The following is a 20,320-nucleotide window of genomic DNA, read 5'->3' on the forward strand; positions in this document are numbered from 1 at the left end:
CTGGGCGTGGTGCACGGTGGTCAAGTAACAATACAAAGAGTGAAATATAAACAAATACTGACGACACAACTTCTAATAAATAAAACTAGTTAATTCGATTCAATCCAATTTCGATTAATTGTCACTCACAATTTTTCTATAGTTATACTGTTGACGACGATCCTCAAAATGTTTCTAGCATGTAAACTTTTTTTCTTATTTTTTTAAAAGCGTCCATGAAGAAAACACTGTAAGGGTGATTTAATTGCTCTAACCCATTCATGTAGACATATCTACCTAAAAGTATTATTAGATAACCCTGAATTATCAATAAAAAATAAACAACATCTAGCAAACCAATTGTTCATAGAAACTTGATGAACTTTATTTGTCACTGAAAGAAAATTGGAAACGGTGCATGGTTAAAAGATTTACATGGGTGCTTATTGATCCTAAGGTTTTTTTCATCTGCTATGTGATATTTGCCATGTTGTGTGCCCAATATACAAGGTGTAAACAAGGGGATGAGAATCTGAGTCTCCGAGGACGCAGCATTAAAGTTTGTATACGGTGTGATACAGGATGAGAAAAATGCTACACAAGAGGAATAGTACTACTATGAAGAATGTTTCATTTCAGTTGAAGGGACCTTGTGCTAGTGACACAATGTAAACTTAAATTAACTCTACAGCTTCTGTTTTTCAATGCAAAGTATTATTATACTCACTGGTGCGCAAAAATGTACATAGAGAATGAGACATCTACTATTATTATAAATTCTGAAAAGGCATCAGAGTGGTATAATAGTTTGTGTACCTCGTGAGTATTCTTTCCTTTCCTTAAACCCTTTATTGCAGTGATTCAGCCTGGCGGTTAAAAATAATAATATTTTGTTTATATTATAAGGCGGTAGGTGACTCTGTTTATAACGCGAAGAGTTAGTTACTTGACTCCAGTTTTGTAAGTAAAACTACAAATAAGTAAGTTAGTTAGTTATACAAGAAGAGATGACGATATCTCCCAGTACAGGTTAACTAAAACAATGCTTCTTCTATATAGTGTATACTTTACATAAGGATATATAATTCTATTGGGTCGCCTTTTGAAAGATCATAAAAAAGCAAAAGCACTGTCAATACACTCGTTAATAAAAAATGTCAAAAATTTCTGTCCTTATTTCAGGCTCAGGCTCTAACTTACAAGCATTGATCGATGCTCAAAAAGCATCTAAGTTAGGTGACAGCAAGATTACGTCGGTGATTTCATCGAGTAAGAAAGCATATGGGTTAGAAAGAGCCAACAAAGCTGGTATTCCCACTCATATTCAATCTTTATATCCATACACTAAAGATATTCCCAAAGAGGACAAAATAGCTCGATCTAATGCAAGAATTCAATTTGAAGATGATCTTGCAAAATTGGTACTAGAAGACGGCCCAGATTTAATCGTTTGCGCTGGATGGCTATTAATTTTGGGGTCCACGTTTTTGAATCGTATAGGTTCTATACCTATTCTTAATTTACATCCAGCATTACCTGGCGCCTTCGATGGTACAACGCATGCTATTGAAATGGCTTGGAATGCTTGTCAAGAATCAGGGAAACCATTAGTCGCTGGATGTATGGTTCATTATGTCATTGAAGAAGTGGATAGAGGTGAACCAGTTATAGTTAAAGAGTTAACGATAACTCCAAATGACGAAACTTTGGAAGAGTATGAAGCTAGAGTCCATCAAGCTGAACATGTTGCTATCGTGGAAGCTACCGTTAAAGTCTTGGATAAATTAAAGAAAATATAGTCTCGATTAGAACAAAGACGCCAAAGTTGATAGAAACAGTAGCATTTGAAACCTTTAAAAGACAGAAAAGATAGACCGTAGAAAAACTATGTGATTTTTTAATGGGTATATCCTCTCAATAATAAAATAATTTTTGAATCATTAAGACTATAGAAAAAATGTTTAAACTCTTACCTTTATTGACTTTATAGTTATCTAAAATATAGTTCTCGAATTACTCTGGACACTTTTCTTAGTAACACGTACTAAGCGATGGAATTTTTCAATGTTTTGAAGCAGATCTATTTACATATATACATACATACCCAGAAATATGGCTTCAACATGTATGGTTAGGATGAATAAAAGCAACCCAAATATAGAAATATCATCTGACCTAAGGTATTACGTTTTGGCCTTGGAGTGACCATTTCCATTGTAATTGATTTTCCCACCACACGATAAAGCATTTTCCTATTTATTGTTACTCCATTCATTAGCATTCACTACAATAAGGGCTCGGTCACCATGCAATCTTTGACACATTATTCAACTTACATCGACCCATCAAGGATTCGAACGTTGATTGTTCCCATTGGTAAATGGCGAGAATCGTCTTTCACTAAAGCAATCTCTAGAATAAAAGATTTCAATGAAATTCGTCTGCTAGATATCACGCCAATCGATAGTCCGCTCTTTACTCCACAAGGTTTCCCAAATGGTAGGTTATTATTCGATATTAATATTATAGCCAAACTAGATGAGTCAGATATGTTTCTTTATGATTTCGAACCATTTAGGAAAACATTTATCGTAATAGGTTTAGTTAATGATGATAGTGATCCCATTGAAAACTTGGAAATATTAAAAGATAAATATCCAACAGTTATATCACATAACCTGATTTATTCCTCAAAGGATCTCGACAATACAAAAACTTCCGATGCAAATGTGTTTTATAGAAGAATTAATGAAGAAATATCTCTAGAAACAGTTATGTGTGATATAGGCAAGAACTTTCTACAGGCATTGAATCATTATTATTCATCATACAAACATGTCACTTTAAGATCTCCAGGTGCAATTGGAGGGAGTTCAGTTCTTAAAACCAAACTAACACGTCAAGTAACGACTGCAAACAGTATGATGGCGTCAAAATCTTCTGCAACATCTAATCCCAAACGACTATCATCATTCGAAGCCACTACAAATACATTAAAAAGGTCTGCATCAATGAAATTAGCCACTACATTATCAACATCGGAGAACAAAGCTCAACAAAGGTCAAGAGGGAGACAATTAAAAATCCTAGGTAATTTTCAACTACTTTCTGGGAGATATATCGACGCAATGGCTAGTTTTACAGAATCTATTATTCTATTGCATAAGACCAGAGATTATATATGGCTAGGGTCTGGGCTCGATGGACTCGCAATTTGCTTCATACTATTAAGTTATTTACAATTGCCCTTTCAAATACCTGAAATAATCGATATAATTTGTCCTGTACCATTAATTGATCCATCTTCAATTGAAAATAATAACAATCTCAACTCTACAAGTTCTCCCAGAAATAGTGTGGTGATTAATGGTTTGCAATCCCCAAGAGGTTCGATGGCATTCAACCAACGACCGGCCTTAAATATTGACGTGGAAAAGGTTAATCTACCATTACTCATTAAAACATTATCAGAAAAAACTTTATATTACTATGACTTAAGTTTATCTCATAATACTGAGTATGCTCCACAAATAGTATATAGCACATGTCTTTTAAAAACATTAACGTTCATGACTTCATGTCATAATGGAACAATATTATCAGCTGATATTCTTAACGACATAATAAAAGGACGCCATAACCATGAAAATAATTCCCAACTGAAAGAAGATTTCAATCCGCTCTTCAATAAAATTGAAGTATATGCCTTTGCGAATAGATTATTTGAATTACAATTAAAAGATATGGAGTTGGAATCACAAGTCGAAATATATTCCACATTGGCGGCAGTTTACAAAATATTGGGCTTTCTTCGGAAGGAATCCTTTGTTCTTCGACTACTAATGGTTACATTATTGATAAGCTCAGAAACCCTTTCATGGCATCAAGATTATAGGGCATTGATATGCAACATTTTGAACCTATATGGCATTGAAATTGACCAGCCTGAAAGCGCTCCATCGGGATGGCTATTTCTTCAAAAAAAAGCCATTCAATTATGTTTGGCTATCTCAGAAATAATTAGCGACAAAGCCTACATCTCTAAACTATCAATCTTACTTCTCAGAAAATACTCAAAAATTTTGACCACTGCAGAAGAAGAACGAATGTTACAAAATTATATCAATCCAATGGTCACCAGCGGAGTTATTAAGACGTACTGGGACGAATATATTTTGAGAGGTGTTAAAATCCAATCATTAGAGTTTGACAATTCAGGAGCTGAAAACAGTAGGATACCCTTGGCGTCTGCGCTGATCAACGAATCCAGAAAAGCCAAAGAAATTTCAAAAATTAACACTCAAGAAGTTTTCAATCCCTTCAAGCAATTACAGATTACGGCCAAAGCCAGGAATAATTCAAATCCAAAGACAGAAACACCGCCAGAATTGTTCCTAATTGGTGACAAAGCAGAATTTTCGATTGAGTTACAGAATCCATTTAAATTTGATGTTCCCGTTTCTAACATTGAATTAAATCCTAAAACGGCTAAATATTGTACACTTATAGGCGATAACTTTACGAATGACAACCCGTATGTCATCAAACCGCTCTCAATTCAAACTATTTCCTTGATTTTGCAAGTCAAAAAGGAAACGTTCCACGATGTCCATTTAATTGATTCTTTAAACATGTCCATATTTAACTTACCACCTCAAGAGTTCAAAATAGTTTCTTACAAAGATAACTCAGAGGTTAATGCAGAAGAAAAATGTACATATGATCAAGTTAAATTACAGATATTACCAGAACAGCCAGAACTTCAACTTTTAAATACATCGAAGATGACAGGAAATGTATGGATGATGCTTGATGGTACAAGTACAAATTTTACAGTCACATTGAGGAACAAATCTTTAACTTGTAACATTGATTATCTGCAATTCACACCGGTTACAAGCATTGAACAGTCATTAAAGCCAGATTACTGGAAAAAACTGCGACCTGATGAGTTATATAGCTTAGAGAAAAAATTGGAGTGGTTAAAGAAAAACTGTATTACCACCAAGAATGCTCCAAGGACAATGAAACCAAATGAAGTCATCGAATTTAATCTTAATGTCAATGTAAGTAATGCGCCGTTGGAACTTACTGGATTCGATTTATTAATAGAATATGGGATGAAAGCAGCTGATCAATCATGTGTATATCTTAAAAAACTTCGCCTTCCATATAAGTTGACCATTAAAAGTTCGATTGAAGTTCCTACTATGGATATAATCCCAGTAAATGAATTACTCAGTGATGAAATGGAACGACTTGATTGGATTGACCATTTGATGAAGCAAATAGGAGATAATGAAAACCGAAAGAATGATTATGCTCTTTTACTTTTTGATGTGAGAAACTCATGGATAGATGGTATGTCGTTAGAGGTCCAATTTGAAGAGTTTAAAAGTAATTCGTATCTAATTGAAGGGTCTCATACATCGAGAATCATTGTGCCTATAAAAAAAATTGACTACAGGGAAAATCATTTCGCAACCACTCCAATCCCAAGTATTTCAAAAGGGCGCCAATTCATTCAGAGTGGTTTGACTGAGCAAGAGGAAATTGGCATGAGGGAAAGTTTTTGGTTTAAAGAGTACTTGTTATCAAGATTAAAGGGTTCGTGGAAACTATCCACCGATAAATCAATCACTGGTACAGTAGATTTTGGTAAGTTCATTGAAAAAATCGATGCAAAAATGGTATCAGTGGCTTGCAAAGGGAAGTCATCCTTTGACATAAAAATGACCATGGAGAAAACCAACGTCAAAATTGGTGATAGCACAGAAATCGTCGTTGAGATCCAAACAAATACAAAAGATAGATTAAATAAGACGCCACCGACCGAATACCTACACTATCTAATATTTGATCACTTTTCTTCACAGGCCCTTCCAAAATCAAATGGAAAGCTATTATACAATGGCTCACTGTCAAAGCCCATTAATTCCTGTAAAGATACCAGGAGTACGCTTGAGTTAATCCCTCTTAACCGAGGTAAGTATGAAATTCATACTTGCATTTCAGATGCTGCCTGCCCTGAATCGATCTTACATTATAATGCTAATTTTATAGTATTTACTGTTTATTGATAATTTTTGTGAATCATCGTTTAGTTCTATTATCTTGTAATTATGTACTATTATGCCTTAGTTTTTTTTTTCAATAGATATATTTAGTGGCATTCGTAAAGAAAACATATCTGTAGTACGAAAAAAAAATTTATTGTTATGTGAATTAGAAATTACTTACATGCTCTACAAAGTATATAATAAAACATTCTTCTTTGTTACGCCTTTGTTTTTTGTCTTTTGATCAATAAGAATATAATATATGACATACATTAAACTCCTTTTAGAGTTTAATTGCTTTTTAGATTAATGTTCTGATTTTGCTGATTTTGCTGATTTTGCTGATTTAGTACGTTTTAAAGATTTGAAAGATTTTACCGATTTTACCGATTTCACTGATTTTGAAGGTTCTTCAGCAATTTCAGAGACGTTTCCTGACTTCTTAGGCACTCTTGCTAGATAATAGAATAACACTGCTGCCATATAGTCGATTGCAATATAACAAATAAAAATACCCCAATTCCTCCATCTTCTAGAATAATCAGAACTAACGGTTTTCAAAAAGTCATTTGTATTGGAGAATTGGCAGAATGCACATTGTTCGGTGTTCGATTCATCTTGTAAATATCCTGTACCTGCATATGTAATATATGGTCGCATATACTCACCACAAGTCATACCTGGTGGAGGGGTGAACTGAACAAATTCATAATCGGCACAGTCAACGGGTACATTTGCAACACCGACCGATAGTAATGCATCAATTAAATAGGTCAAAGGAGAGACTCTATACATAAAAATCCAGAACCTAGGCATAGCACTAGGCGTCGCCATCACACCACAGAAAGATAAGGCCATTGTAAACAGTAAAGATGCAAGATGAGCAGCTGTTTCAGCAACTTCAATAAAAGATATAGCGGCAATACCCAAAGAACCAATGTAAACAAAGAAAGCAGTAGCCAGTAACCAAAATAGACCACCTCTCTCGTGCAATTGGTTTGCTTCAGAGGCATTGGCATAAAATCCAACGGCATAATAATAAATACAGTAAGCAATAGTTCCTGCTATGAAGTTCCATGGAATTTCAACAATGATTTGCGATATAATAAATGCAATCCAGGAAAAAGTTCTTGAAGGGCGTTCTCTAGCTTCATATAAATCTCTTTGTTGGACAAAACCTGGTAAGTACTGTTGTAGAAGTGGATTAAAAATAACTGTGAACATAAATGCAGATAACATTTGATTTTGTAACCCTTGCATTGTGTGATCCGCTTTGAAGAATGTAAATCCAATGAAAACCATGTTAAAAACTGTTAAAACATATTTAGACCATAAATATTCAGGTGATCTCCAATACTGTTGGAAAACACGGACAGTAACCAACTTTGTTTGGTAGAAAAGATTTTCAGCAAATTCTTTACTCTCCTCAGGAGTGGATTCTTTGGCTTTCTTTTGTAATTCTGTTTCCATCCAATCTAATTCACTTAGTACAGCACTATATTCTTCGGAACTTTTCCAAACTTCATGGTAATCTTGTAAAGCATGTGATCCCGGTGCGGCACCTATAACTTCTAACATCCATTCTGCAGGATTAGCATCCGGAGGACACTTATGGGCACCTTTACTTTCAAAGTAATCAATCATTGTTTGACAACCGTCACCTAGTTCACCAAAGTATACTGTTTTCCCACCTTTTTGTAAAAATAATAAACGATCAAATTCTTGCATCAAGACAGCTGAAGGTTGATGGATGGTACACAAAATTGCTTGACCATTATCAGCTAATTTTCTCATTAATTGACAAGTGGCCCAGGCAGTTTGGGAATCTAGACCGGAAGTTGGTTCATCTAAGAAAACTAATAGTTTAGGTTTAGCAGCTAATTCGACACCAATTGTTAATCTTTTTCTTTGTTCAACATTCAGACCTTCACCTGCAACACCCACAACAGCATCAGCGTATGGTTCCATTTCTAAAATATCGATAACCTCTTCCACATACTTATTTTTTTCTTCAATAGAGATATTAGCTGGTTGACGTAAATAGGCAGAGAATCTCAAGGATTCTCTCACGGTGGCAGTTTTCAAATGTAAATCTTGTTGTTGACAATAACCAATGGATCTTGGGAATGAAGTATCTCTTAATCGTCCATCGACACATATCTTCCCAGTAATAACACCCATTGTAACTCTCTCAGCCAAACAATCCAATAAAGTGGTTTTACCAGCACCGGAGGCCCCCATTAAAGCGGTCAAAGTACCTGGTTTAACCCAACCATCAACATTAGATAAAATACGCCTTGTTTCTTTCTTAATTTGAACATCATAACACAAATTCCTCCAATGAAAAATAGCCTCAGATTTTGAAATACCGACTTGTGATTCAATTTTTCGAAGAGATAACGATTTACTTGAAGTAGCTTGTAACATGTTTTTCTCAGTAGTATTACTTTCATCAGTCCCCGCATTGTTTTCAATATCATCTGGATCTGTACTTTGGTTCTGATCTAACGTACCTTGCTTTTTCATTTTTCTGACAACACTGTGTGGGAAGACTAGAATTTCACCTTTCTGTTTTGCACCTTCATTATATTCACAAAGTACCAAATACACAACGAAGAAAAATACAACATAAGCCATACCGACACCGAAACCACGCCATTTGTGTTTATGTTGATAACCATAACTTTCTCTTAAGAACCGATCACCATCAACGTAGTCTTGACCTGGAATAGAACCAACAGAACCACAGACACGTTGAGTTCCAGTAACGTTAATATATGCAGGACCAGTTGGAATATATTGAGCACATGGGAAATGTCTATCATGGAACTCATTAATCATCAAGGATTCGAATAAATAAGCAATAGGATTAATATACCAAATCCATCTTGACCAACCTAACATCTTAGTTTCTGGAATTGCAAACCCGGTATACATGGAAATAGCTAATAGTAACATAGATGCAGGTACCATAGCTTCTGATAATGTTTTCGTAACTGAACCGACACATCTAAATAAATGGGAAAGTGCAAATGTAGCTACTATACTGATAAGGAAATAGAAGAAGAAAACACCACCATCTCTTCTGAAGTCAACCAAGAAATAGTAGATAATATTGAAGAAAATAGCAGTTGCGATCTTAGGGGGAATTTCAGATAAGACTGATGCAAAGGCATCGGCACTTGGATGATATAATGAATATGTTCTATGTTTTTCTGTAATGGGTCTTGCCTCATACAATGAGAAAATTTCTAATAATGATGAAAATGAATTAAATAAAATAGCGAAGAACATAGCAGCACCACGGAAATAGAAAGTGGAAGAATCTCCTTTCTTCATAACTTTATAAAACATGGAACCTAGAATAAAGGCCATAACGGAATTCCCAAAGACTTGGAATAATGTAATACTTGAACTATTTTTGATTCTCCATATATTTCTTATAAGAATATATTTAACTTGCATCATATAACTAACGACGTATGGAGAAGTTGGTCTTGATCTTTTTGATTGTTTAGCTATATGAGCTTCCTTCATGACTTCACGTTGTTCATCAGTATTTTGCTTTAAGGATTCATCAATTTCTTCCATCAATCTTTTATAATTTTCTGATTTTAACCAATGTTCTCCCATATCTTTTGGTGTTTGTGGGATTGAGATACCTTTTTTCAACATCTCTTTATTCAATATTCTTTCAGCGGGACTTGTGACAGATGTTAAGAAATCGGCAGTAGTTTGTCTTGGAGGACAAACATATCCCATATCTTCAAAATATTGTTTTGCTTCATTACCTGGACCATAATATATTTGATAACCTTCATCTAAGACACAAACTTTATCGAAAAGATCGTAAGCATCTTGAGAACATTGATAGATTGCCACAGTTGCAGCACATTTTGCCACTGTTGCCTGAGTTTTCAAAGCTTTAACGAATTCTAAAGCAGTAGCAGAATCTAACCCTCTTGTTGCATTATCCCAACATTGGAATTTAGAACCACAAATCCAAACTTCTGCGATGGATACACGCTTTCTTTCACCACCTGAAACACCTCTAACTAAATCATTACCGACTTTAGTATTTCTTGTATGAGATAACCCATACGTTGCCATTGCCACTTCTGTGACATGCTTTGCATATGATTCTCTATCTACACCTTTAATTCTATTTTGAGGGGTTTTCAATCTTGCCACAGTAACTAATGTTTCAAAAACAGTTAGATGAGGTAAATGGATATCAGATTCAGCATTATAAACAACTTCACCTCTATAATGTCTATTAATTTCCTTTGGAGTAAGACCATTATATGATATAATTGACTCTTTACTAACATTAAACCCATGTGTATTTGAAGATATTGATTTTAATAAGGTGGTACACCCAGACCCCGGCCTACCAAGAACGACTAATAATTCACCAGATTTCAATAGCCCATCCATTGGTTTTAATATTTGGAAAGTGGAACCTTCTTTAGCAGGTAGAATTTCCCTTAAACCTGCAGTTAATAATTTCCAACCCATATTAAGGAATGTTTGTTGATATGATACATCGGCTGAATCACCAGATGCAGATAAATTTTTCCATGTACAATCTAAAGCATAAGGTTTATAGAACTCAGGATCAGCAGCAGCTAAATTAGCCATATTTTGAACCCATGCTGTACTTAAGAAATTATCACTATTTGGGTCTAAATGTTCATTATAACCTTCATCATTAGGGTTTGTAAATACGGGGTTCATCCCTTCTACGTCTAGAGAATAAAGTGATTTGGGAGCTTCACCGTCTGGGACAGTGAGACCGTCATTGACATTTACGTTTACATTGGAACCTGATTGAATGGAACTTAATTGTGTTAGGGATCTCGCTAGATCTCTGACATGACTTTGAGTTTCGAGATCAAATCCGTTATATGGATGTTCAAAATCTGACGAATCCGACTGATCTGAATCTTTTGTCTCGGACATGTTATTTTGCTTATTCGCTTGTTTGCTTGTTTTTTCGTTTAATGTTAATACGTAATCTTTCTTTCTATCTTGTTGTTACTGATTAATGTTTTGAATTAGCGGAGTTGTTTTGGACAATTGTAATTTCAAAAGAACAGTAATATGTCTGAAATAATAACTCTTTTGAAAATAATTTACTAAGTTGAAGAAGTTAAGAGAAAGAATATATAGTTACGTCGTAAAATTTGTTTTCTATATATACCGCTACGTCAATTCAAGTACGCAACTATCAAGATTATACCTTCTATATTCGAATCATTGGCATGTGTGTTAGGAGTATTAAGTTTAGTAACCTTCAAGAAAACGGTGATAATCACCCTCAAGAAACTGCGAAGTATACTTCATTTCCTTTGATTTTATCCTATTGCAATGAAATGGCTGGGGCGTTCCGGGGTGGAACAGGAATAGAAACAAAAACAGAGGAGTTTGCTCGAGGAAACTGTGTGTCGCTGCGCATTGGCGATGTTGTTGACTGATTCCGCGGAAAAGAGGACCCCTTCCCCTTCCTTAGTTTCTCTGTCTCTTTGTTTGTCTCTCCCCCGCCCCCCCTTGTTTCTTGCTGAGCGTTTGCGGAGAGTTAAACCCCTTGAAAATACGATAGATCTAAACAGCGGCGCAGTACCGGTTAAGACACCGACAGGGTAACGATTACTCCACGGACACTTTCCTGGGGCAACGCACTCCGCGGTATGTGAATATACATATGACCTTATACGTACATGTGTTTCAACTTCATTTGTCCTCGGGATCCGCATGAAGAAGAGATACGTACGTAGATATTCAAAATAGGATAACATTGTTACTGCAAAAGAGAGCCTCAATTGTAGCATAAATTGTGTCTATATCTGTACGTACGAACATGTCTGTTCCGCGGAGGTTAACAGGATGAATCAACTTATAAGAAAGAATTCATAATATACCTTATTACGTAAAAAATAAAATATATAGCAAGTCCGTGATATACCTTTTCGTGAACAGTCAACAGTACGGACGTGCGTAATTCGATGGATGGTACAATCTGAGCGGCAGTAGTGATATAAGAACATTGTATGTATGTACATATGTCGTATTATAAGTAGTTGTATTGCTTGGCAAAAGCTCTCAAACCTTGTTCGTTAAGATTTCGGTCATAACAATTTGTTGTCGCTTCTCAAATTCAACTCATTTCATTTGAAGTTTCGAGAGCCTGAATGTGGCCGTTTCGTAGATTCGTATACTTCAAGTAGGTATTTTACATTGTTTATTCTATTCTTTTATCGATTGACAGTTGCTCTCAAAGGATATGGAATAATTATATTCCTTTGTTTCTTTTTTATTATTACTCTTAGTACAAATGTATAACCTCTTGTTATGTACAAAAGGGTTTTTTGAAGGAAATATTTGCTGACATGCATGCCTACTGTAGTCCTTGCGAGAACAAAACCATTGTCGGAAGCGTTCTTCTCTTGGTTCCTTCTCCATTCACTCCATAAAAAAACATATGCGCTATATCGGCACCAAAAAAACAAAAAACGACAAAATACATTTGTCAATTATCTTTATTATCAGTTAGTGTTACATATATACAAGTTTCAATGATATACGATAAAGACATATCTGTCTCGGAATACACCAATACAGAGCAAGCCATTTTTACCTTACCCTCGTTATATCTTCATCACGCTCAACAGCCTTTTCAATCATATTTAGTGTATTGGCAGTGTTGATAGATTTGAAATACCTCTTTTTCTTATTATCTAATTCTCTTTTCAAGAACTTAGGTATAAATGGTTGGGCACCCAAACCGTATGGACCCAAAACACCATCAAATGATTCACCAGGTTTATATCTATCAGACCCAGTCCTATGCGTATTATCCTCTTCAAACTTTTCTAGTTCCTTAGTATACTCTATACCTAATGAATCTTCTCCTTCCTTTTTTGCATTCTCTTTTGGCCATACAAAGGGTTCCTCCATATCAATAGTCATCTTCTTAATTTGAGGTCCTCTAAATCTTGATCCCATTCTTCCCACAGTAGAATACGTACCTGGTAACAATTGCGTAGTAATATTCATGGCTCTTAATCCATAAATATGATAAAGATAATCTCTTAAATCCAATTTATTGAAAGATTTAGGAACGATAAATTTAGCCTGATATGGTGTATGCTTAGCATTGGGACGTAACAATATCACACGAGCTTTAGGGAAATATAATTTCCTTGAACCAACCCTAAAATGTGATTTACCATCTTCAATACTTTTCCTCGTCAAGGAAAGAATCTTGTTACTAAAAGTTGGTTTCTCAAGGGTTTTTTTGCTTTTTTGTAAAACATCACCTACCACAGATGGGTTTAGCTTGGTTCCAAACACGCGCGGCATCAAAATATCGTTTTATAGTTATAATAATATTCTTAATACAGCCTGTAATACTACTACTACTCCTACTACTACGACTATACCTTCCCTATATCTTAGCTCGTCTTACTATCTTCAAGGGAGCCCAATCGACTGTTATAATGTAATATATTTGTCTACTCTCTATATTTCCATTTTTACAGAATAGAGGAAACTCCCGATATGCTTTATGAATGTTACCCGGAATATGAAATTTTTGGAATTTTAAACAACGAAAAACAATTGGAAATTGGAAAATTTCAATTGAAGAAGAATAAGGAAATAAACCTATTTAGCTGGAAGTCCCAACTGTCTTTGCATCTCATGAACCATTTGAATCATTCATTCCATTCTACGACCGATTTTACTTGAATTAGAATCGTCCAACCATCCCATCTCTCGTTCTTTCTCGATACCTCCTTCGCTGTGAAGAAAAAAAAAACAACCATCCATCCATATACCTACATAGAATCCAAAATCAATGTTCTTCATTAAAGACCTTTCGTTAAATATAACACTACATCCATCATTTTTTGGACCCCGAATGAAACAATTCCTTAAAACAAAACTATTACAAGAAGTGGAAGGTTCATGTACAGGTAAGTTCGGATACATCCTATGTGTCTTAGACTACGATAAAATCGAAATAGAACGTGGCAGAATCCTACCAACAGATGGATCTGCAGAATTCAACGTCAAATATAGAGCCATAGTATTTAAACCATTCAAAGGTGAAGTTGTCGATGGGACTGTTGTTTCATGTTCACAACATGGATTTGAAGTTCAAGTGGGACCCATGAAAGTTTTCGTGACGAAACATTTGATGCCGAGCGATTTGATGTTTAATGCAGGTTCTAATCCGCCAAGTTATCAAAGTTCAGAAGATGTTATCACTATAAAGAGTAGAATTAGAGTCAAGATTGAAGGGTGTATTAGTCAAGTTAGTTCCATTCATGCAATTGGTAGTATTAAGGAAGATTATCTAGGTGCCATTTGATGCAAACAAGTCTTGAAATTGCATTGGATTGAACCTTGGTTTATATGTTAATTGATTGAAAGATTATACTTCGAAAAAGCATGTGTTGCATGGAGAAATGCACAACCTAAGTAAAAATTAATGAATGGAACGGAGCAGAGTAAGTTTTGGACGTGTAAACTGAAATTTATGTATTAATAGCATTGTAATAGAATTAGTTGATAGCATTATTTCTAATTCGGAATAACGAAAAAAATATCAAATGATGTATTACTTTAAATACAAATAGTATATGATCTAAATAAGAAAAGTCAATGACCGACACACCGAATTGATCCCGGCAAGAACGAAAAACCCGATAAAGGAATAAAGAAGAAACGATTAAAAAACACTCTTAATCTTAGAGAAAGCGTTTTACTCATTAGTTTCATTAGTAGTACTAGTATCATCAGGTGATGGTCGTCTTTGTACAACAAAATGACCACCTTCACCTTTTTCAAAAACTGTACCCTTCCAACCACCATCAAACATTCCATTATCCATTGCCTCTTTAATAACTTTGGATTTAGTCAAATAAAATTGAGCTCTTGTCGACTCTGACCCCTTCACTTTGACAACACAATTGTGCCATGGGGTTGGAATATGTAATAAATCTTCAAATTTAGGTTCTTCTTCGAACCCATCAAAAGTCTTAATAATTTTACATTGATCGCTAGAGATTACTTTAATACCAAATTTGGGGCCTGAATTAGTATGTGCATGAATGGAAAGTCTCATATGATGCGGAAAAATCAATTCGACCAAGTTAGAATAAGCATCATTTCTTCTAATCATATTGAAAGCAATTTTCGAAATAGTCTTTTTGAATCCCTTTCTTGATGAGTCTTTGAAATGGGATAACATCTTCAAATCCTCCATCATGAATCTTGAAAACCCTCTATACAGATGTAATCTTGGATGTCCGTCCGTAGCTATATCTCTTCTTAAATGACCGTCGTCGGTATCACATGCTTTCATTAAGATTTGCCTAGATAAATCAGAAGTTGGGCATATTTTGCTGCCTGTATAATGTTCTATTTTAACATCTTCAACCCATTTGGAATTAAATAACTCTTGGGTAACTCCATCGAAGAAAATATCATTTAACCCACAGAATCCAATATAATCTGTCCCGGGAGTAGCAATATTGGCATACAGTTCGTGTAATTTATGAGTATAGTGTGTGACAATATCGTCATCAACACCAATACAATCAGAAAAGACATGACCATCACTGACAATCCAAAATTTAAGTCCAGGAGGATATATTTCAGAAAATTGTTCAGCAGCTTTAATCAATCTTCTTAAAGCTAACTCTTCACCTTTATCGGGAACGGTACTATGGACTTTATCACCATTTGAAGATTTACATGGGAATGCAGGTAAAACACATTCGATTTTCAACATCCGATCAGTAAAATATCGAACCTTGTTTAAGAAATAATCACGACCATTCACTTCCCATTGATCATCTTTAACAGCATTTTTCAGATTAGCAGCGAAAAATTCAGCAAACGCTTCATCGTATTTGGGTCCAGACTTATTTTCTACAATTAGCTTATCATTGTTTTGTAATCTTGCGTGATCTAAAATATGGAAAATAAACCAGTCATTGAAGGAGTTTTCTTTCCCAATAGCCGTAACACACCCTCTTGTTTGAATTTCATTATCCTTTTGATACTCAGAGATTTTAACTGGTAAACCTAAGCCGTTAGTCCATTTATCTGCGATCTCTTGAGGAATGATATACTCAATAACTTTACCTGATTGGCTACCAAGTCTTGTTTCAGCAGCATACAAATCATCTACAAATTGACTCCAATAAAAGGCAATTTGAGAGCGACCTTTTTCTTGGATACAATACAGTTGATTAGTTTGAGAGTCTCTAGAATAGAGAGCTATAAATTTACCATACGTCGATAAGTCAGCTTCACCAGCAGCTGCATTGGTGTTCGCAACTTGCAGATCAGCTTTGTGCTCTGCTTTATTGTGAGCTGAAGCCAAAATTTCAGATTTATTACAAACGTCTTCAGAGATCGTCATTTTTGGTTATGTACATAAACTTCCGCTTTCAAGTATACCAAACAGCATTAAAACAGAAGATATATCAATTGCTGCTCTATCCAAATATGCTCGAAAGTTCATATTATTTTATATCTCAATTGTTGTTTCGATCTGAAATATCATGGTTTCCAGGAATCTGTTAATAGTCGGTCGATATACGTATGCTATCAGGGAAATAACTGTTCCCTTTGCAGATTAGGAGAAAGCTATTGGGTTTATGAAATATTTCTATGAACTTCATAGTATAAGGTTGATGAGAAGCTCCTGAATCTGTAATATTCCCCATCGATCCAAATCTAGAAAAAAGTTTCTAAAAACTTTACACACATGTCGACTTTTCAGGATATAATCAACAATTTGATTTTGATTATCCGATCTGATGATTATTTCACCAACAAGATTCTTAAAGTACGCGATGTACAGTTGTTAGAGTGTAATAATCAGATCCAGAATTGCGCCCCTATATGTAAAGAAGCTGTTCGTACCATACGAGACAACTAAGGAATTTCTGGTAGCATTTTAAACTTAACGTATGTTTACATTTTTCAACCTTCAATTTTTTCCATCATCACATCCAGGGATGGCGCTCGCATAGTCGCGGAGTTTTCCATGCACCCTATTGTCAGGCTAAACATTACTAGCATTTTGTGACAGTTGAAAAAAAAAGCTGCAACTTCTAATACAGAGATGGGTTTGTTATTTCTCCTGGCAGCAAAGCTTTCAGACCTCTTCCACTATGCCTAATCCTTTGGTAGTGTTCCTTTGCTAATATTTTCAATTTTTTTTCATGTATTCCCCTTTAAGAATTCTGTGCTTCCATATCATGTAAGAAACAGTTTATAAATAAGGGAATAATGTTTGTTTTCCATTTTTTATCTTCGAATGAAGCACTAAAAGTAAGCAAACAACTGTGCGCGGATCCACAAGAAAACAAAATGACTCTCATTAAACTTTTTCTTATAATATTTCTTTCGTTATTAGGACTCTTAATATTTAAGGTAGTTGTTCCACCTTTGGATTTCCCTCAAAATATACCCACTATTCCATTTTATGTGATATTTTTACCATCAATATTTGATATCGACCAAACTCAACTATACAACATTTACATCAGAAAGTCCATGGAGAAGTATGGTGCTGTAAAAATATTTTTTGGGTCTCGTTGGAACATTCTAGTTTCACGTCCAGAATATCTAGCTCAAATGTTTAAAGATGAAAATACCTTTGCTAAAAGTGGGAATCAAAAGAAAATTCCATACAGTGTCATTGCTGCATACACTGGAGATAACGTCATAAGTGCCCACGGTGACGTTTGGAGAACCTATAGAGGGATTATGGCAAACGGACTACAACAATTCGACTCTAAACCATTTTATACCAATAGTAAGAAGTTCTGTAAGCTTGTCAATGATGAAGTAATCAAAAGTGATAGTAATGAAGTCATAATGGGGCCTTTAATTCAAAGATTAGCTCTGGATAACATTTCTCAAGTTGTATTAGGTTTTGATTTCGGGACATTGAATGGTGAGGCTAACCCATTACACCGACACTTATTGAGAATTAAGAAGCAAATATTTCATCCATTCTTTTTGACTTTCCCATTTTTCGATAAATTAGGATTTCCAGCAAGGAAAAAAGGGTTCAAAGATGTTGAAAAGTTTCGTGAATTGCTTGTGACCAGAGTTCAGGATGAATTGGTCAATAACTATAAATTTGAACAAACAAGTTTCACATCCAGCGATTTGATTAAAGCATATAATAATAAGATCATTGATTATAAACAGTTAACAGATAACATTGTAATACTTTTAGTTGCAGGTCACGAGAATCCACAATTGTTACTGACCACATGCCTTTGTCTAATGGCTAAATATCATGATACATGGCAAACAGAAATTTGGGAACAAACAAAGAATGCGTCGACAACGAAAGAATTAAACGAAAACCCCTTATTAAATTCATTTATATTTGAAGCCGTTAGGTTATATCCTCCATTGAATACTATTATCAATAGAAAGACTATCAAAGCTTGTAAGTTAGGCCCGGAGATAGTGATTCCAAAAATACTTATGTTGGGTATAATTGTTTTGGTATGTACTCATGATAAAAAGAACTGGGGGAATACAGCTGACGTATTCGATCCTTTAAGATGGGGAACTGACATTGATACTATTATGACAAATTGGAAAAAATCAAAAACGGTCTGCACCATGCCATCTTTCCATGGAGGAAGAAGAGCGTGTTTGGGAGAGAAACTGGCTCTTCAAGAAATCAGGATCTCTCTGGTAGAGTTTATTAGAAAGTTCGATTTCAAATTAGCGCCGAGCTGGGAAGAAAAACTAACGCCCGCTGGTCCATTATGTCCCTTTAATTTGAAACTGAAATTAGAACCAAGAACAATTTCCATACATAATTTTGAGAAAGAAGCCAAAGTCGAAGTCGAGGTTGTTTCGATGTAATATTTTATTAGCTTCCTTTTTGTTTAAGAAAAAGTAGGACGAAAATATGAAAGTTGGGTCGGTGAACTTAACTACATAATTCAGTTCTATATTATGACGTTATATAATTATACAATTATATAATAATAATAATAATAGTATAACAGACATGGTCGACATTTATTGTGTGTGAGCTGTATCAGTCTCAATCGTAGAGTGTTTTTGTGCGTGATCCAATGCATCCAATACTTGATCCCAGAAAAATGATATATTCAAGTGACGACCAACTATAATACCTTCATTAGAATTTCTTGGGTACTCTTTAACAGAAAAGATACGGCCTACATCTGGGGCCTTTAAGTCATCAATGACATTCACATCCATTCTTCTATATTCAAACTGGATAGTGGAAGAAGGGTACCAACCATAGCATTCCAGTAATGGGAGTAGAGTTAGTGGATCATGAACAGGAGGCCCATCGTCGAAGCCTTGTATATCTTTATAGGTATGGCCGAAAAATTGGAATAGTTCAAAAAATAACTTCCGAAGTTTCGAATTTCCATCTCCCAATATTTTCACCTCAATATCTTTTGTTGCAATTGCCATATGAGTCAGATTTAAGGGTATCAGTATACATTTGGTTTTGACTTCAGTATCATGAAATATAAAATTTGCTGCATGTGGATCTACCCATATATTGAATTCAGCGGAAAGGTTGATATTCTTGTTACCTAATCCAAATCCACCTCCCATTATACTTATATGCCTTATACATTTCTTTAAATGCGGTTTTTCCTTTAATAGGGTAGCTACGGAAGTTAATGCACCTGTAGATACTAAAGATATCTGTCCAGGATACTTCAATATTGCTTTTTCCATGGCTTCTAGATATGTCATATCATCTCTAGATGAACATTCTGGGGTAGGTAATAATGAAGTGCCGTCGAGACCTGTAGCACCATGTATATCCGGTGCATACTCTGGTTTCCGGAACCATGGAACTTGGGCTCCCTTGAACACTGGAACGGAATGTGCTTTCCCCATTGCAGTTAACAATGAACGAGCGTTGTAATCTGTATGTTCTGGAGTCGAGTTACCATAGCAAGCACTGATTCCGATGAGCTTAAATGCTGGATGGAAACATGCTAAAAGGATTGCTATTGCATCGTCATGTCCTGGGTCACAGTCTAACCATATTGGGATTGGCGATACTGTCATGGTTGTATTGTTAAATGATAGAGTAAAGGTGTTCTGTTAATAATTTGTCTAGTCGGTAATCTAGCCTATAGTAATGGTTCAAAGTAACCTATTTTATAGTAACCTTTATACCTACTGCTACACCGTTATTATAAATTAAATATTATACGGAGCGTAACTTACGGTGCAGC

At 35.1% G+C, this 20,320-nt stretch overlaps 9 protein-coding genes across 9 annotated transcripts; 4 read left to right on the top strand and 5 right to left on the bottom strand.

Moving 5' to 3' along the window:
• Positions 1-1,133: 1,133 nt before the first annotated feature.
• On the top strand, positions 1,134-1,778 carry ADE8 (phosphoribosylglycinamide formyltransferase; the record flags this gene model as incomplete). Its single annotated transcript, XM_003667770.1, has 1 exon — positions 1,134-1,778. The coding sequence occupies one exon, from the start codon at positions 1,134-1,136 to the stop codon at positions 1,776-1,778; it is 645 nt and encodes a 214-aa protein (XP_003667818.1).
• A 507-nt stretch (positions 1,779-2,285) lies between these two features.
• TRS120 (TRAPPII-specific subunit TRS120) lies at positions 2,286-6,059 on the top strand (the record flags this gene model as incomplete). Its single annotated transcript, XM_003667771.1, has 1 exon — positions 2,286-6,059. The coding sequence occupies one exon, from the start codon at positions 2,286-2,288 to the stop codon at positions 6,057-6,059; it is 3,774 nt and encodes a 1,257-aa protein (XP_003667819.1).
• Positions 6,060-6,344: 285 nt separating this feature from the next.
• Positions 6,345-11,000, bottom strand: PDR15 (ATP-binding cassette multidrug transporter PDR15; the record flags this gene model as incomplete). The annotated part of the gene is made up of 1 exon (XM_003667772.1): positions 6,345-11,000. The coding sequence occupies one exon, from the start codon at positions 10,998-11,000 to the stop codon at positions 6,345-6,347; it is 4,656 nt and encodes a 1,551-aa protein (XP_003667820.1).
• A 395-nt stretch (positions 11,001-11,395) lies between these two features.
• On the bottom strand, positions 11,396-11,869 carry NDAI0A04210 (uncharacterized protein; the record flags this gene model as incomplete). The annotated part of the gene is made up of 1 exon (XM_003667773.1): positions 11,396-11,869. The coding sequence occupies one exon, from the start codon at positions 11,867-11,869 to the stop codon at positions 11,396-11,398; it is 474 nt and encodes a 157-aa protein (XP_003667821.1).
• Positions 11,870-12,671: 802 nt separating this feature from the next.
• Positions 12,672-13,400, bottom strand: MRP20 (mitochondrial 54S ribosomal protein uL23m; the record flags this gene model as incomplete). The annotated part of the gene is made up of 1 exon (XM_003667774.1): positions 12,672-13,400. One exon carries the CDS (start codon positions 13,398-13,400, stop codon positions 12,672-12,674), a length of 729 nt encoding a protein of 242 aa, XP_003667822.1.
• Positions 13,401-13,896: 496 nt separating this feature from the next.
• On the top strand, positions 13,897-14,412 carry RPB7 (DNA-directed RNA polymerase II subunit RPB7; the record flags this gene model as incomplete). The annotated part of the gene is made up of 1 exon (XM_003667775.1): positions 13,897-14,412. The coding sequence occupies one exon, from the start codon at positions 13,897-13,899 to the stop codon at positions 14,410-14,412; it is 516 nt and encodes a 171-aa protein (XP_003667823.1).
• Positions 14,413-14,805: 393 nt separating this feature from the next.
• Positions 14,806-16,473, bottom strand: DIT1 (Dit1p; the record flags this gene model as incomplete). The annotated part of the gene is made up of 1 exon (XM_003667776.1): positions 14,806-16,473. One exon carries the CDS (start codon positions 16,471-16,473, stop codon positions 14,806-14,808), a length of 1,668 nt encoding a protein of 555 aa, XP_003667824.1.
• An 875-nt stretch (positions 16,474-17,348) lies between these two features.
• On the top strand, positions 17,349-18,953 carry DIT2 (putative cytochrome P450; the record flags this gene model as incomplete). The annotated part of the gene is made up of 1 exon (XM_003667777.1): positions 17,349-18,953. One exon carries the CDS (start codon positions 17,349-17,351, stop codon positions 18,951-18,953), a length of 1,605 nt encoding a protein of 534 aa, XP_003667825.1.
• A 159-nt stretch (positions 18,954-19,112) lies between these two features.
• Positions 19,113-20,150, bottom strand: URH1 (trifunctional uridine nucleosidase/nicotinamide riboside hydrolase/nicotinic acid riboside hydrolase; the record flags this gene model as incomplete). Its single annotated transcript, XM_003667778.1, has 1 exon — positions 19,113-20,150. The coding sequence occupies one exon, from the start codon at positions 20,148-20,150 to the stop codon at positions 19,113-19,115; it is 1,038 nt and encodes a 345-aa protein (XP_003667826.1).
• Positions 20,151-20,320: the final 170 nt, after the last annotated feature.

This window comes from Naumovozyma dairenensis, chromosome 1 (genome assembly GCF_000227115.2).
Source record: "Naumovozyma dairenensis CBS 421 chromosome 1, complete genome".
NCBI classification, from domain to species: Eukaryota; Fungi; Ascomycota; class Saccharomycetes; order Saccharomycetales; family Saccharomycetaceae; genus Naumovozyma; species Naumovozyma dairenensis.